The 14,452-nt window shown below is 40.1% G+C and overlaps 1 protein-coding gene across 1 annotated transcript in view; it reads left to right on the top strand.

Moving 5' to 3' along the window:
* The window catches only part of LOC121009490 (cysteine-rich and transmembrane domain-containing protein 1-like), a 93,568-nt gene that overhangs the window by 18,457 nt on the left and 60,659 nt on the right, over positions 1–14,452 (top strand). The window contains exon 2 of the mRNA XM_040442647.1: positions 12,389–12,614. Coding sequence (XP_040298581.1) covers positions 12,395–12,614 — 220 coding nt within the window. The 5' untranslated portion in view covers positions 12,389–12,394. The remainder of the gene's footprint in view (positions 1–12,388; positions 12,615–14,452) is intronic.

The following is a 14,452-nucleotide window of genomic DNA, read 5'->3' as shown; positions in this document are numbered from 1 at the left end:
CCCCTTGTTCCATCAGCAGCTCTGCCCCCTTGTGCCATCAGCAGCTCTGCCCCCTTGTGCCATCAGCAGCTCTGCCCCCTTGTGCCATCAGCAGCTCTGCCCCATTAGCTCTGCCCCCATTGTGCCATCAGCTCTGCCCCCATTGTGCCATCAGCTCTGTTGCCATGCTCCTCCTGACACCCGTAGTGCACAGCGTCACTGGTTTCTATGACGCTGTGCACTCCAGGCGCCTGGCCTTAGTTGCGCCCCCACCCCCTCGGTTTCATCCACTTACCTTTCCAGCAGGGGCGCTGCCGACACTCCATCGTTCTGCGCTGCTCTGCTCCTGACGTCACACGGTGCGTCGGGTCACGGCGTGCGTACGTCAGGAGGTCAGAGCAGCGCGGGACCATGGACGTACTGTGGAGTGTCCGGAGGCCGCCTGCTGGAAAGGTAAGTATTCCAAGCGCCGCAGGAGACCACGGAGCGGGAGTAATAGCAAGCGCTTCACTCCCGATCCGTGGTCACATGACACAAACGAATCTTCGATGCAAAAAATTTGCATCGAGGATTTTTTTGTGTCGAATTACTCGATTTAATCGAGTAATCGTTTCAGCCCTACCACAAAGTGAATGCAGCAACATTTCCTTTCCAACGTAAAAAGGCAATGGGGGAGGTCATTTATTATGACCCCCCCATGCCAATTTTTTGGCTTTACAAAGTGTCAAGACCCAATTTTGCATCTTTATAAACACCTGTGCTCCAAAATTTATGCGCATATGAGGTTTTGAGGCAAATTGACCAACATCTGTTACCAGGTGTAAATGACTATTGAAATCTATTGAATTATAAAAAATAAAATAAAGATTTAGATGTTTCATCTATAAATTTTCTGCACTCAATTCAGGTAAAAGTTCGCCAAGCAGTATAGGTCACATGTGTGAGATGAGCTGGTGTTGTCATGTTCAGTCGTTTTGGCTGCACACTGTCTCCATAGGGGAAAAAAATCTATGAAGAACCTGAGGGGTTAACTGCAGCGGATCGCAGCTCCCTGTCATAGAGGTTGGGTGCCGACTATTTGATTCCGGCACCCGCCTCCTTTTTTTTTTTTTTTATTAACAGGTCAGTTATCTACATTGGTGGCGCAGTGCACCCCCCCCCCCCCCCCAACACCCCAGTATAATAAACATTGGTGGCGCAGTGCGAACACCCAACACCCCAGTATAATAAACATTGGTGGCTCAGTGCACCCCCTCAACACCCCAGTATAATAAACATTGGTGGCGCAGTGCGCCCCACAACGCCTCAGTATTAAAGTCATTGGTGGCAGTGGCAGTTCCGATCGGAGCTCCAGCAGTGTAATCGTGGGGCTCTAGCTGCTATAGTAAGCTCCCTGCTGCCGTGTGCACAAAGCCCAGGGCAGCAGGGAGAGTGTGGTCCTATTCACCCTGATAGAGGTCTATAAGGGTGAATAGGACAAGGGTTCCAGCCCCTAAGGGGGCTAATAGTAAGTTAAAAAAACAAAACACAAACACTGAAATATTAAGTTTAAATCCCCCCCCTTTCCCAATTTTACATATAAAATATATAAACAATAAATAAATAAACATATTACATAGCGCTGCGTCCGAAAAGTCCAAACTATTACATTATTAAAAAATATCTCCTATGCGGTGAGAGCCGTAACAGAAATAAATAAATAAAAACCATTTGATTTGCAATTTTTTTAGTCACCTTGTCACCCCAAAAAATAGGATAGGACTGTTCTATTATGGGCCGAACGTTTCATAATATGCGGAGTGCACATGGCTTTTTTTGGTGTTTTTTTTTTTTTTTTGTCCGCGTGGTATTGAGTATCGCAATACTTTTTTTATGGCGTCGAAAGCGAATCAAAAATTTTGGTATCAAAACAACCCTATGCCGATCTGATCGGCATAGCGTTGTCACGATACCAAAATTTGGATTCGGTTTGGCGACTAAAAATTTAATTTGGCTCCTAAATTTTTCAGTTCAGGAGCTACTAGGTATTTTTTTTAGTCTGGAGCACTGTAGCTGTGGTGCACACAGCTGATCAGAACACTGTTTTTCTTTGGCTGACACATTTATCAGTATGTGTGGCAGAAAACTGCTCCTTGGTAGCTTAGGGTACTTTCACTCTTGCGGCAGGACAGATCCGACAGGCTGTTCATCCTGTCGGATCCGTCCTGCCGCTATTTCGCCGTGCTGCCGGACTGCCGCTCCGTCCCCATTGACTATAATGGGGACGGGGGCGGAGCTCCGGTGCAGCACGGCAGTGTGCGGTGAGAGGCCGCTGGACTAAAGTCAGACATGCAGTACTTTTAGTCCGGCGGCCTCTCGCCGTGCACTGCCTTGCTACATCGGAGCTCCACCCCCTGTCCCCATTATAGTCAATGGGGACGGAGTGGCAGTCCGGCGGCACAGCGAAATAGCGGCAGGACGGATCCGACAGGGTGAACAGCCTGTCGAATCCGTCCTGCTGCTAGTGTGAAAGTAGCCTTAGATTTATTTTTTTGGCATATGTACACCACCTGAGGATGCACCGGAATTATTAAGAGGCATGCTTCTTAATTGTATTTATTCATTTTTTTTATGCATTCCACAACTTTTTTTTATTATAAATAAGTGTGGATCCAACTTTATGCTTACTAGAAATTTATGGCTAAATAACAAATGAGTGTTAAAGTGGTGTGTCCCTGTCACTGCCCAGAGATTGCTGACAACTAGTAACGCCCATTTGTTAATTTACTCATACATTTAAATAGTAGGAATGACACAGCTCAGATTTCTAAGAAAAGATGCTTCAGAATTATTATTTAATGGGGAATACAATTATTTCCTAAAACGTCCTTGTCAGGCGAGGTAGATGGGTCCTCTTTAAGAACATGCTTGTGTATTTATCATTGCAGTAGATTTTCCCCATTTATGTAATGTAATCATTAACTGCAGGCCATTATTCTGTTATCAATATTTTCACTGTAAAACAGTGCTCCACCCAGTACCTGGCAGGTGACTCATTCATTTGCAGTATGAATACAAGCTATGTTATCATCAGCATGTGACTGATAAGGAAATTTTCCATGTTACTTAAGGTCCTTTTACACGGACCGATAATTCGGCCAGTTACCTGGAATGAACCTTTCTAGAAATGCTCCTTCCCGATAATTGGCCCAATAATTGGCCTGCGTGAAGGTGCCAGCAATCACCTGATCCATTTAGACCTCTTGCACACACAAAAGTTTTTTCCGCTTCTGTTCAGTCTTTGTGGATTCCGTTTGCGGTCCCTATGCGGAACCATTCATTTCAATGGTTCCGCAAAAAAACCTGAATGTACTCCGTATGCATTCCGTTTCCGTATATCCGTTCCGCTGGAAGATAGAACTTGTCCTATTATTGCCTGCAAATAACGCTCATTACATTAATGATTAAAAATGTTATGTTTCTGTTTGTGATAACATACGGAAACCATACAGAAATTTTTTGCAGAACTACGGAACGGAAACCCAACGGAAACAAAAAAAGGAACAATGGATCCGTTAAAAACGGACCGCAAAATACTGAAAAAGTCATACGGTCATGTGCAAGAGGCCTTATTGGGTGACCAAAAATTATTTCTGTGCAACACATCTCCCTGTGTTAATAGGGATCTGCTGCCCAGAAAGAATGATTCTCCATGGGTACAAGTGATCACAGAGGAGATGATTGCTGCAAGTTAATGCAGCTCTCACGTCCTCTGAAGATCAGGCAATTATCATGAACAAATTATTTGTTCCCAGTCATTGTGTGTGACGTTGATCCATGTAAAAGGATCTTTAGGGTATTTGGCTGCAAATAAAAGAAAGCGGAGCGCCACACCGGGCAATGTATAGTACCTACAAGGTAAAATGTTGTAACATGTAACTGTCATTTGTTTTTTGTAATGTGTAGGGCAGTGATACTGACCATTTTTGTAATATACTTTAATTACTGAAATTGTACATTTCTATTAGAAAATAGCTCTAAAGTGGCCCATTTTGTCCGTCTTCTGTTTACTTTACTGTGAGGACACGCTCCACACTGACTGCTGCTGCCCACACTGCCTCTCTCTTTCTTTATATATATATATATATATATATATATATATATAATCTATCTATCTATATCTCAAGGAATGTGGGCAGCACCACTGTCTGAAAGGTACAGACGGAGTGCCAGCGGCTGAGTCGGCGATCCACCTCCAAATAATATAAAATAAATGAAATCCGCAGCACATCCAGGTAGTGAACAAGTAAAGGAAGCTTTAATCACCAAGCATGCAATGTTTCAATCCTCTCGATGGGATTTTTCTCAAGCAGTGACTGCTTGAAAAAAAATCCCATTGAGAGGATTGAAACGTCGCATGCTTGGTGATTAAAGCTTCCTTTACTTGTTCACTACCTGGATGTGCTGCGGATTTCATTTATTTTATTTATATATATATATATATATATATATATATATATATATATAAAGAAAAATGGTGGCACTGGCACAAAAGAGGGAATGCGGGTGCACGTCTCAAGGGGATTAGACTTACAGCCCCAATTAATGGATCCAGAAAAAAGAGCGGCACTCCGGTAGATAAAAGCAAAGTGAACCCTTTTTTCACCCAGGTGGTGCAGCGTTTCGGCTCCAAGCATGAGCCTTCTTCAAGCAGAAGAAGGCTCATGCTTGGAGCCGAAACGTTGCACCACCTGGGTGAATAAAGGGTTCACTTTGCTTTTATCTACCGGAGTGCCGCTCTTTTTTCTGGATATATATATATATATATAAGTATAAAATAATTTTGTAAAACAGTCTTTAATGGGATTTTTTAAAAATGTAATACATTTAACAAATTTTTTAATAAAAAAGCTAGCAAAAAAAAAATAAAGGGATTATTTTACATAATACATTTTATTGCACAAACATTATGTAAAAAAAAAAAAAAAAACTACACCTATTAGGTAACCATAAACCAATATAACCTGAACAACTCCCTTAACGTGTTATTCAGTGTGAATTGTGTACAGTATAAACAATAACTAGCTTTTTCTATATTTACAATGCAAAAAATAAAAAAATAAACTACAAAGTAATTTATGTATACTGTCAAACGGCACCAGAAATTCATTTCTCTCGAATTAAAGCCATCTGTCTTAAATCAGCTTGACAGATTAAGGCCTCTTTCACACGGGCGTTGCGTGTGAGGGCCGGACAAGATGCGGGTGAGTTGTGGGAAAATGCGCGATTGCAAAGCATTTTAATGCGTTTTGCACGTGCGTGAGTAAAATCGGCATGTTTGGTACCCAGACCCAGACTTCCTCACAGACGTTCGGGTTTAGGATCGGTGCTGTGTAAATTTTATTAAAAAAACAAAACATGATTTTACAGAAGGAGTATGTGCACAATTGTGAACCATTATCACACATTATATTTATTCATCTAATGATGGTTTATATTGATCTAAAGAAAACAAATAAAATGTAATAAAATAAGTGAATGGCATGCAGAAAATGTGCAAAAAGTGACAAAAATAAAGTGCCAGTGTGTAAAGTGAAAAAATAACATCCGTTACTTCGTTATAAATATAATATAAATAAATAACAGTAAAACACGTGAATTCTTGATATTTTCCTTCTATTCAACATGATAATCTATGTGGTCATCATTAGTAGGCCTGTGATTTATAAGTGGCAGAGTGTTTAAATGGTGTATATTAATATTCCATTCTGAGTCATATTTTCTATTCCATATTTCTTTTATTTTTCATTTCTCTCCTTTATTGTTTATTATTCCATTTAGTTCTTTATTTCCACTTTTTCTCTCTACTTCTTCACTTATTCATCCTCATTCTACTAGACGTATAAATCTTATTCCCCTCAGGCGGACATATTCTTTGAAGAAAAAATAAATAAATATATTAAAATAAAATGCATAAAAACAATTGTACAGTCGTGGCCAAAAGTTGAGAATTACATAAATATTGGAAATTGAAAAAGTTGCTGCTTAAGTTTTTATAATAGCAATTTGCATATACTCCAGAATGTTATGAAGAGTGATCAGATGAATTGCATAGTCCTTCTTTGTCATGAAAATTAACTTAATCCCAAAAAACCTTTCCACTGTATTTCATTGCTGTCATTAAAGGACCTGCTGAGATCACTTCAGTAATAGTCTTGTTAACTCAGGTGAGAATGTTGACGAGCACAAGGCTGGAGATCATTATGTCAGGCTGATTGAATTAAAATGGCAGACTTGACATGTTAAAATGAGGGTGATGCTTGAAATCATTGTTCTTCCATTGTTAACCATGGTGACCTGCAAAGAAACGCGTGCAGCCATCATTGCGTTGCATAAAAATGGCTTCACAGGCAAGGATTTTGTGTCTACTAAGATTGCACCTCAATCAACAATTTATAGGATCATTAAGAACTTCAAGGAAAGAGGTTCAATTCTTGTTAAGAAGGCTTCAGGGCGTCCAAGAAAGTCCAGCAAGCGCCAGGATCGTCTCCTAAAGAGGATTCAGCTGCGGGATCGAAGTGCCACCAGTGCAGAGCTTGCTCAGGAATGGCAGCAGGCAGGTGTGAGCGCATCTGCACGCACAGTGAGGCGAAGACTTTTGGAAGATGGCCTGGTGTCAAGAAGGACATCAAAGAAGCCACTTCTCTCCAGAAAAAAACATCAGGGACAGATTGATCTTCTGCAGAAAGTATGGTGAATGGACTGCTGAGGACTGGGGTAAAGGCATATTCTCCGATGAAGCCTCTTTCCGATTGTTTGGGGCATCTGGAAAAAGACTTGTCCGGAGAAGAAAAGGTGAGCGCTACCATCAGTCCTGTGTCATGCCAACAGTAAAGCATCCTGAGACCATTCATGTGTGGGGTTGCTTCTCATCCAAGTGAGTGGGCTCACTCACAATTTTGCCCCAAAACACAGCCATGAATAAAGAATGGTACCAAAACACCCTACAACAGCAACTTCTTCCAACAACAGTTTGGTGAAGAATAATGCATTTTAGCAGCAAACTTTGTGAAAACTAATATTTGTGTCACTCAAAACTTTTGGCCACGACTGTACACTCGGTATCTACAATAAATGTAACAAAGGTGGAAAAATAATCCCAACCAGAGAGAACAAAGAAATGGGACTACACTATTTGTTTTGTCATTTTTGACAACACTCACCATAATACCTCTGTCCATGGGAAATCTGAACATTTAACCCCCGAGGTATTAAAACCCCAGCCAAGTACCTCTCCAATGTTGCTCAGTACCACCATGTTTTAGTCCTTGTGTGTGGCTGGTGTGTAATATTCCCTTTAACTCCATCAAATTCCTACGGCCAGGATAATCCCACAACACACCAATGATTCTAAACCAAGTGTGTAGTCATATAAATAGAAAACCCAAAAAGACACACTACAAAAATGTATATAAATATAATATTTATTAGTTTAGCTTTTCTGTACGAAGCAGAAATATCCACTCCAGTTCCTTGCGTAGTAGTTTGGTATCTAGGTCACCTCCCCTTATAGATTGCCTCTTTTGTTCAATGCCCTGGAAGCTAATTGTCTTTAAGTCACCCCCTGTGCCTCTGTGTCACATGTCTTGCCAGGGTGGTGTCTCTTATTTCGGATGTCTCCAAGGCATTCCCCAATGCGGTGTCTAAATTCGTGGATAGTTTTCCCAACATATTGAAGACCGCAGGAGCAAGTTATTAAATATATTACTCCGGCGGTTCTGCAATTGATGAACGTTCTTATGTCATATTGTTGGGAGGTCACCGTACTTATAAATGTTTTGCCTGTTTTTATAGACTTGCACGCAATGCATTCACTACCTCTGTAGTTCCCTTTTATGTCATATGTTATCCAGGACTGCGGTTGTGAGGGTTGTGTGAAGCCGTGTACTAGGCGGTCCTTAAGATTACGGCCACGTCGATATGTAATAGAAAGTGCTGACCCTATGAGGTCACTTATGTTGGGGTCAGTTTTGAGAATGCCCCAGTGACGACTAAGTCCTTCACTAACGCGTGTCCTGCTTCATATGTCCCTATGATTATCAGCTCCTCCTTGTCCTGCTCTTTCTGTTTAGCTTAGCGGTAGATAGGGTCCGCTATTGATCTGGCAAACAACAGATCAGTACAATACTATAAGGACCCTAGATTTAATTGTGATTTGTGATGTAGTGTAGTTGGGCGATACAGGAATTAAAGCCCCACAGGACATCACTTCTGAGATGGAATAGGGAAATACACAACTGCAAATATACAAACTGGACTAGCAGGCAGCACTACGATACTGCACGCATGTTGTATACCCATCCATCCCAGCATTGATTTGGCCTATTTATGGAAAGGGATCACTTTACTTTTAAAGGCTATACTAATAAAGATTTGTTATGTTAATTTTTAAAACTGTCCTATAGTCAGTGACTTGGTACTTAACCTAGATGGTAAACATCCCTATAAGTTTTTTCTAAAACTTACATAAATAAAAAAATTTTTTTACATATTAGGTATTGCCACGTTCGTAACGACCTGCTCTAACAAAATATCACATAACCTAACCCCTCAGATGAACACCGTAAAAAAACGGTGTGAAAAAAAGCCATTTTTTGTCACCTTGCATCACAAAAAGTGCAATAGCAAACGATCGAAAAGTCATGTGCACCCTAAAATAGTGCTAATCAAATAGTCATCTCATCCCGCAAAAAATGAGCCCCTACATAAGACAGTCGCCCAAAAAACAAAACAAAAAAATACTTTCAGAATATGGAGACACTATAAAAAAATATTTTTTTTCAAAAATGCTTTATTATGTATTGTTGCGTCTAACAACCTGCTCTACAAAAATAGCACATGATCTAACCTGTCAGATGAACACTGTAAATAACAAAAAATAAAAACTGTGCCAAAACAGCTATTTTTTGTTACCTTGCCTCACAAAAAGTGTAATATAGAGCAACCAAAAATCTTATGTACCCTAAAATAGTACCAAGAAAACTGCGACCTTATCCCTTAGTTTCCAAAATGGGGTCTTTTTTTGGAGTTTCTATTCTAGGGGTGCATCAGGGCGTCTTCAAATGTGACATGACAGCTTAAAATTAGCCCAGTGAAATCTGCCTTCCAAAAACCATATGGCATTCCTTTCCGTCTGCCCGTACAGCAGTTTACGACCACATATGGAGTGTTTTTGTAAACTACAAAATCAGGGCAATAACTATTGTTTTGTTTGGCTGTTAACCTTTGCTTTGTTAGTGGAAAATAATTTATTAAAATGGAAAATCTGCCCAAAAAGTGAAATTCTGAAATTTCATCTCCATTTTCCATTAATTCTTGTGGAACACCCAAAGGGTTAACCAAGTTTGTAAAATCAGTTTTGAATACCTTGAGGGGTGTAGTTTCTAAAATGGGGTCATTTTTGGGTGGTTTCTATTTTGTAAGCCTCACAAAGTGACTTCAGACCTGAACTGGTCCTTAAAAGTGGATTTTGGAAATTTTCTGAAAAATTTCAAGATTTGCTTCTAATCTTCTAACGTCCCCAAAAATAAAATGGCATTCACAAAATTTTCCAAACATGAAGTAGACATATGGGGAATGTAAAGTAGTAACTATTTTTGGAGTTATTGCTATTATAAAAGTATAGAAATTTAAATTTGGAATTTTTTTTCAAAATATTTGGTAAATTTGGTATTTTTTTATAAATAAATTAAATTTTTTTACTCCATTTTACCACTGTCATGAAGTACAATATGTGACGAGAAAACAATCTGAGAATGGCTTGGATAAGAATAGTGTTTTAAAGTTATTACCACATAACGTGATACGTCAGATTTGCAAAAATCTGCCTGGGATTTAAGGTAATAGTGGCTTGGTAGTGAAGGGGTTAAACAAGAGGCAGCTGCAGCCTCTTATTATGGGGTTATTCACATGGCCATTTTTTTTGACAGCCAGTGAATAATGGACATAAAAAATAGGAGATATCCTATTTTGTCCATTGTCATGGACTGATAGCCACATACAATCAAAGGGGACTTTTTAATGTTTGTTTTTCAGAAAGGCATCAGTGGAAAAAAACGTTAAAAATTGACCATTTTGCTGTTTTTAATTGGACTCTTTTTCACTGTCGTGAAAATGTAGCCACAATAACAACAAGCTCCTTACTTGCCCCTTATGTCACCTATTGGTTGCGAGTAAGCTGTAATATTGGCCATGTCGGACGCCACACTATAGCTGTGCCAGTCAGTGTACTCCTCAGTGCAGGGAAAGTGCCATGCATAGAAATACATAAGTGACTGTTTGCCGAGCATAACATTTATTGTACAGGAATCTGTGCATCCTCCGTTGTGGACCGAGTGTTCTCCTTCCGGCCTCGTTAACTGTTTAGTTCTGACACAAACAGCTGATTGTTGGGGCGCTGGAGTGTCAGGCTCAGGAGGATAGGTCATCGGTTTCGAAAAGCTGGAATTCTCCTATAAACAATGGCATTAGGACCTCATGCACACAACTCATACATACCCCACAGAATTGCTACCGATTGGCAGTATTATTGTCTGTATAAGGCCTCATGCACACACAGTTGTTGGGTTACGAGTCCGTTGTTCCGTTTTCCGTGATTTTCTGCGGACCCATTGACTTTCAATGGGTCCGTTGAAAACTCGGAAAATGCACCATTTGTCATCCGCATCCGTGATCAGTGTTTCCAGTCCATCAAAAAAATATGACCTGTCCTATTTTTTTCACGGACAACGGTTCGGACCCATTCAAGTCAATGGGTCCCTGAAAAAACACGGAGGCACACAAGATTGTGATCCGTGTCAGTTTTTTTCCTATCATTTTCAAGGCAAACTTGACTTGATTTTTTTTTTTCACTTTTCATGTCTGGTGATCCTCCAAAATTCAAGGTAGACACACGGAGAAAAAAAATGAAACGGATTACGGAACAACGGGACCCCGTTTTGCGGACCGTGAAAAAATACTGTCGTGTGCATGAGGCCTAAGTTAGTTGTCCAGTGGAAATTTCTATACCTCCATAAGATTCTATACTGTTTCCCTGTTTATTTTTTATGAAATCTGTGTGCTACTACTCGAGTTTCACCTGTATAGTGCTGGCATATTCCACAGTACTTTACAGACATTATCATCACTCGCTGTCCCCTTTGGGGCTTACTATCTAAATTCCCAGTATGTCTTCAGAGTGTGGGAGGAAACCCACACAAGCACAGGGAGGACATACTAACTCCATGGAGATGTTGTTCTTGGTCAAATTTTACTATAGCTGTGTGTATTGGGCCTAAGGCCTTGTTCACATGTCTGTTATTTGATCAGTTATTTCCATCAGTTTTTGTGAGCCAAAACCAGGAGTGGAGGCTACACAGAGATAAGATATAATGGAAAGATCTGCACCTGTTTTTGACCCGCACCTGGTTTTGGCTCACAATAACTGATCAAATAACTGGTGTGGGAACAAGGCCTAAACCGTACAAAAATAAGTATGATGATCGAGATGGTTAAGCCCTGAATAAGCAGTTTGCTTCTTTTTTTAAATGGCAGTAAATATATATATATATATATATATGGTTTCGCATTATGGAAGATATTATACAAACTGGAAATTCCACTTAGGCTACATGCAAACGACCGTATGCGTTTTGCGGTCCGCAAAAAAACAAAACGTATGCCATCCGTTCTTTTTTCGTGGATCCATTGTAACAATGCCTAAAACGGACAAGAATAGGACATGTTCTATTTTTTTTGCAGGGCTACGGAACGGACATACTGATGCGGACTGCACACTGTGTGCTGTCCGCATTTTTTGCAGACCCATTGAAATGAATGGGTCCACATCCTATCCGCAAAAAAAAGGGAACGGACACAGAAACAAACAAAGTTTGTGTGCATGTAGCCTAAGGCCTCTTTCACACTACAGTTTTTTTTCCGTTTTGCGGGCCGTTTTTTGCGTTCCGTATACGGAACCATTAATTTCAATGGTTCCACAAAAAAAGGGAATGTGTTCCGTATGCATTCCGTTTCCGTTCCGTTGAAAGAACATGTTCTATATTTGGCCGCAAATCACGTTCCGTGGCTCCATTCAAGTCAATGGGTCCGCAAAAAAAACGGAACACATACGGAAATGCATCTGTATGTCTTCCGTATCCGTTCCGTTTTTTTCTGAACCATCTATTGAAAAGGTTATGGCCAGCCCAATTTTTTTCTATGTAATTACTGTATATGCCATATGAAAAAACGGAACTGAAACACAACGGAAACAAAAAACTGAACGGATCTGTGAAAAACGAAACACAAAACACTGAAATCGACATACTGTAGTGTGAAAGAGGCCTTAGTCAGATCCTCTGTGAAAACTTGTTTTTTGTTTTATGAATTACAGCTCACCATGAATTATGAAAATCCTCCACCATACACTGGGGTTTATCCACCTGGACCTTACCCACCATATGGACAGCCTCAAGGTGGGCCAGCTCCGTATCCTGGTTATCCACCCGCTCCTGCAGGATATCAGCCAGGACAGCCCGGCTCTCAAGGATATCCTCAACCTGGATGGCAAGGCGGTCAACCTCCAGCCCCAGTATACATGGAAGCCCCTAAAAACACAGGTATGTAATCTGTGAATAAAATGACTGTATTTCTCATTGTTAACATGCACACAATATATTGACTAAGTACGATAGTCTTATTTTAGACTTTTATGACAGTCAGGTCCATAAATATTGGAACATTGACACAATTCTAACATTTTTGGCTCTATACACCACCACAAGGGATATAAAATGAAACGAACAAGATGTGCTTTAACTATAGACTGTCAGCTTTAATTTGAGGGTATTTACATACAAATCAGGTGAACGGTGTAGGAATTACAACAGTTTGCATATGTGCCTCCCACTTGTTAAGGAACCAAAAGTAATGGGACAGAATAATAATCATAAATCAAACTTTCACTTTTTAATACTTGGTTGCAAATACTTTGCAGTCAATTACAGCCTGAAGTCTGGAATGCATATACATCACCAGACGCTGGGTTTCATCCCTGGTGATGCTCTGCCAGGCTTCTACTGCAACTGTCTTCAGTTTCTGCTTGTTCTTGGGGCATTTTCCCTTCAGTTTTGTCTTTAGCAAGTGAAATGCATGCTCAATCGGATTCAGGTCAGAAGATTGACTTGGCCATTGCATAACATTCCACTTCTTTCTCTTAAACTCTTTGGTTGCTTATGCAGTATCCTTTAGGTCATTGTCCATCTGCACTGTGAAGCGCCGTCTAATGAGTTCTGAAGCATTTGGCTGAATATGAGCAGATAATATTGCCAGAAACACTTCAGAATTCATCCTGCTGCTTTTGTTAGCACTCACATGATCAATAAATACAAGAGAACCAGTTCCATTGGCAGCCATATATGCCCACACCATGACACTACCACCACCATGCTTCACTGATGAGGTGGTATGCTTAGGATCATAAGCAGTTCCTTTCCTTCTCCATACTCTTCTCTTCCCATCACTCTGGTACAAGTTGATCTTGGTCTCATCTGTCCATAAGATGTTGTTCCAGAACTGTGAAGGCTTTTTTAGATGTCGTTTGACAAACTCTAATCTGGCCTTCCTGTTTTTAAGGCTCACCAATGGTTTACATCTTGTGGTGAACCCATCTGTGCAAACTGTTGTAATTCCTACACCGTTCACCTGATTTGGATGCAAATACCCTCAAATTAAAGCTGACAGGCTGCAGTTAAAGCACATCTTTGTTTCATTTCAAATCCATTGTGGTGGTGTATAGAGCCAAAAATGTTAAAATTGTGTTGATGTCCCAATATTTATGGACCTGACTGTATAGGTGAATGTCTACTCTTGAATACAATTTTTCTTTTTTAATTAAATAGGTTCAAACTTCTACACTGCCCTGCATATATATGTGAGCACCTTCATGCAATTTTGCGTCCGTGTAATATTTCAGAAAAATTCATATTAGAGGCTGAAAGTGTGACTCAAGCAAGAAGTTATACACACACACAATTCCTCCTAAAAATGTGAACGGTTCCTAAATTTAAATGCACATATATACATATGGTCACCAGACCTGGGGTCATTTATCAAACTGCTGTAAATCATATTCCACCTTTCATTTTCCAAAGGAACTATCAAAAATGAAAGGTGGAATCTGATTGGTTGCTATGGGCACCCAAGACAAATTTATCTTCATTTACATTAGTTTTCTGGTGCAAATGAAGCCAGGATTCTACGTCAGCTCAGAGCTGCTGTAGATTTCTGTTTAGGCACACGCACTGCTGAGGGACGCCCCCAGTTTATGACAAGCCTAGCTGTTGAGCTTTGAATCTACAGCTAGCCAATATAGCAGTTATAGTTACCACTTTATGACTGAATTAATGCTTAAAAATGTTTTTCAACATTTTCTTGAAAAATGCTTCTAAAATTCTAA

The sequence above is a fragment of the Bufo bufo genome, chromosome 1 (assembly GCF_905171765.1).
Source record: "Bufo bufo chromosome 1, aBufBuf1.1, whole genome shotgun sequence".
NCBI classification, from domain to species: Eukaryota; Metazoa; Chordata; class Amphibia; order Anura; family Bufonidae; genus Bufo; species Bufo bufo.
The sequence above is the reverse complement of the archived record's forward strand: the minus strand, read 5'-3'. Positions and strand labels throughout refer to the sequence as shown.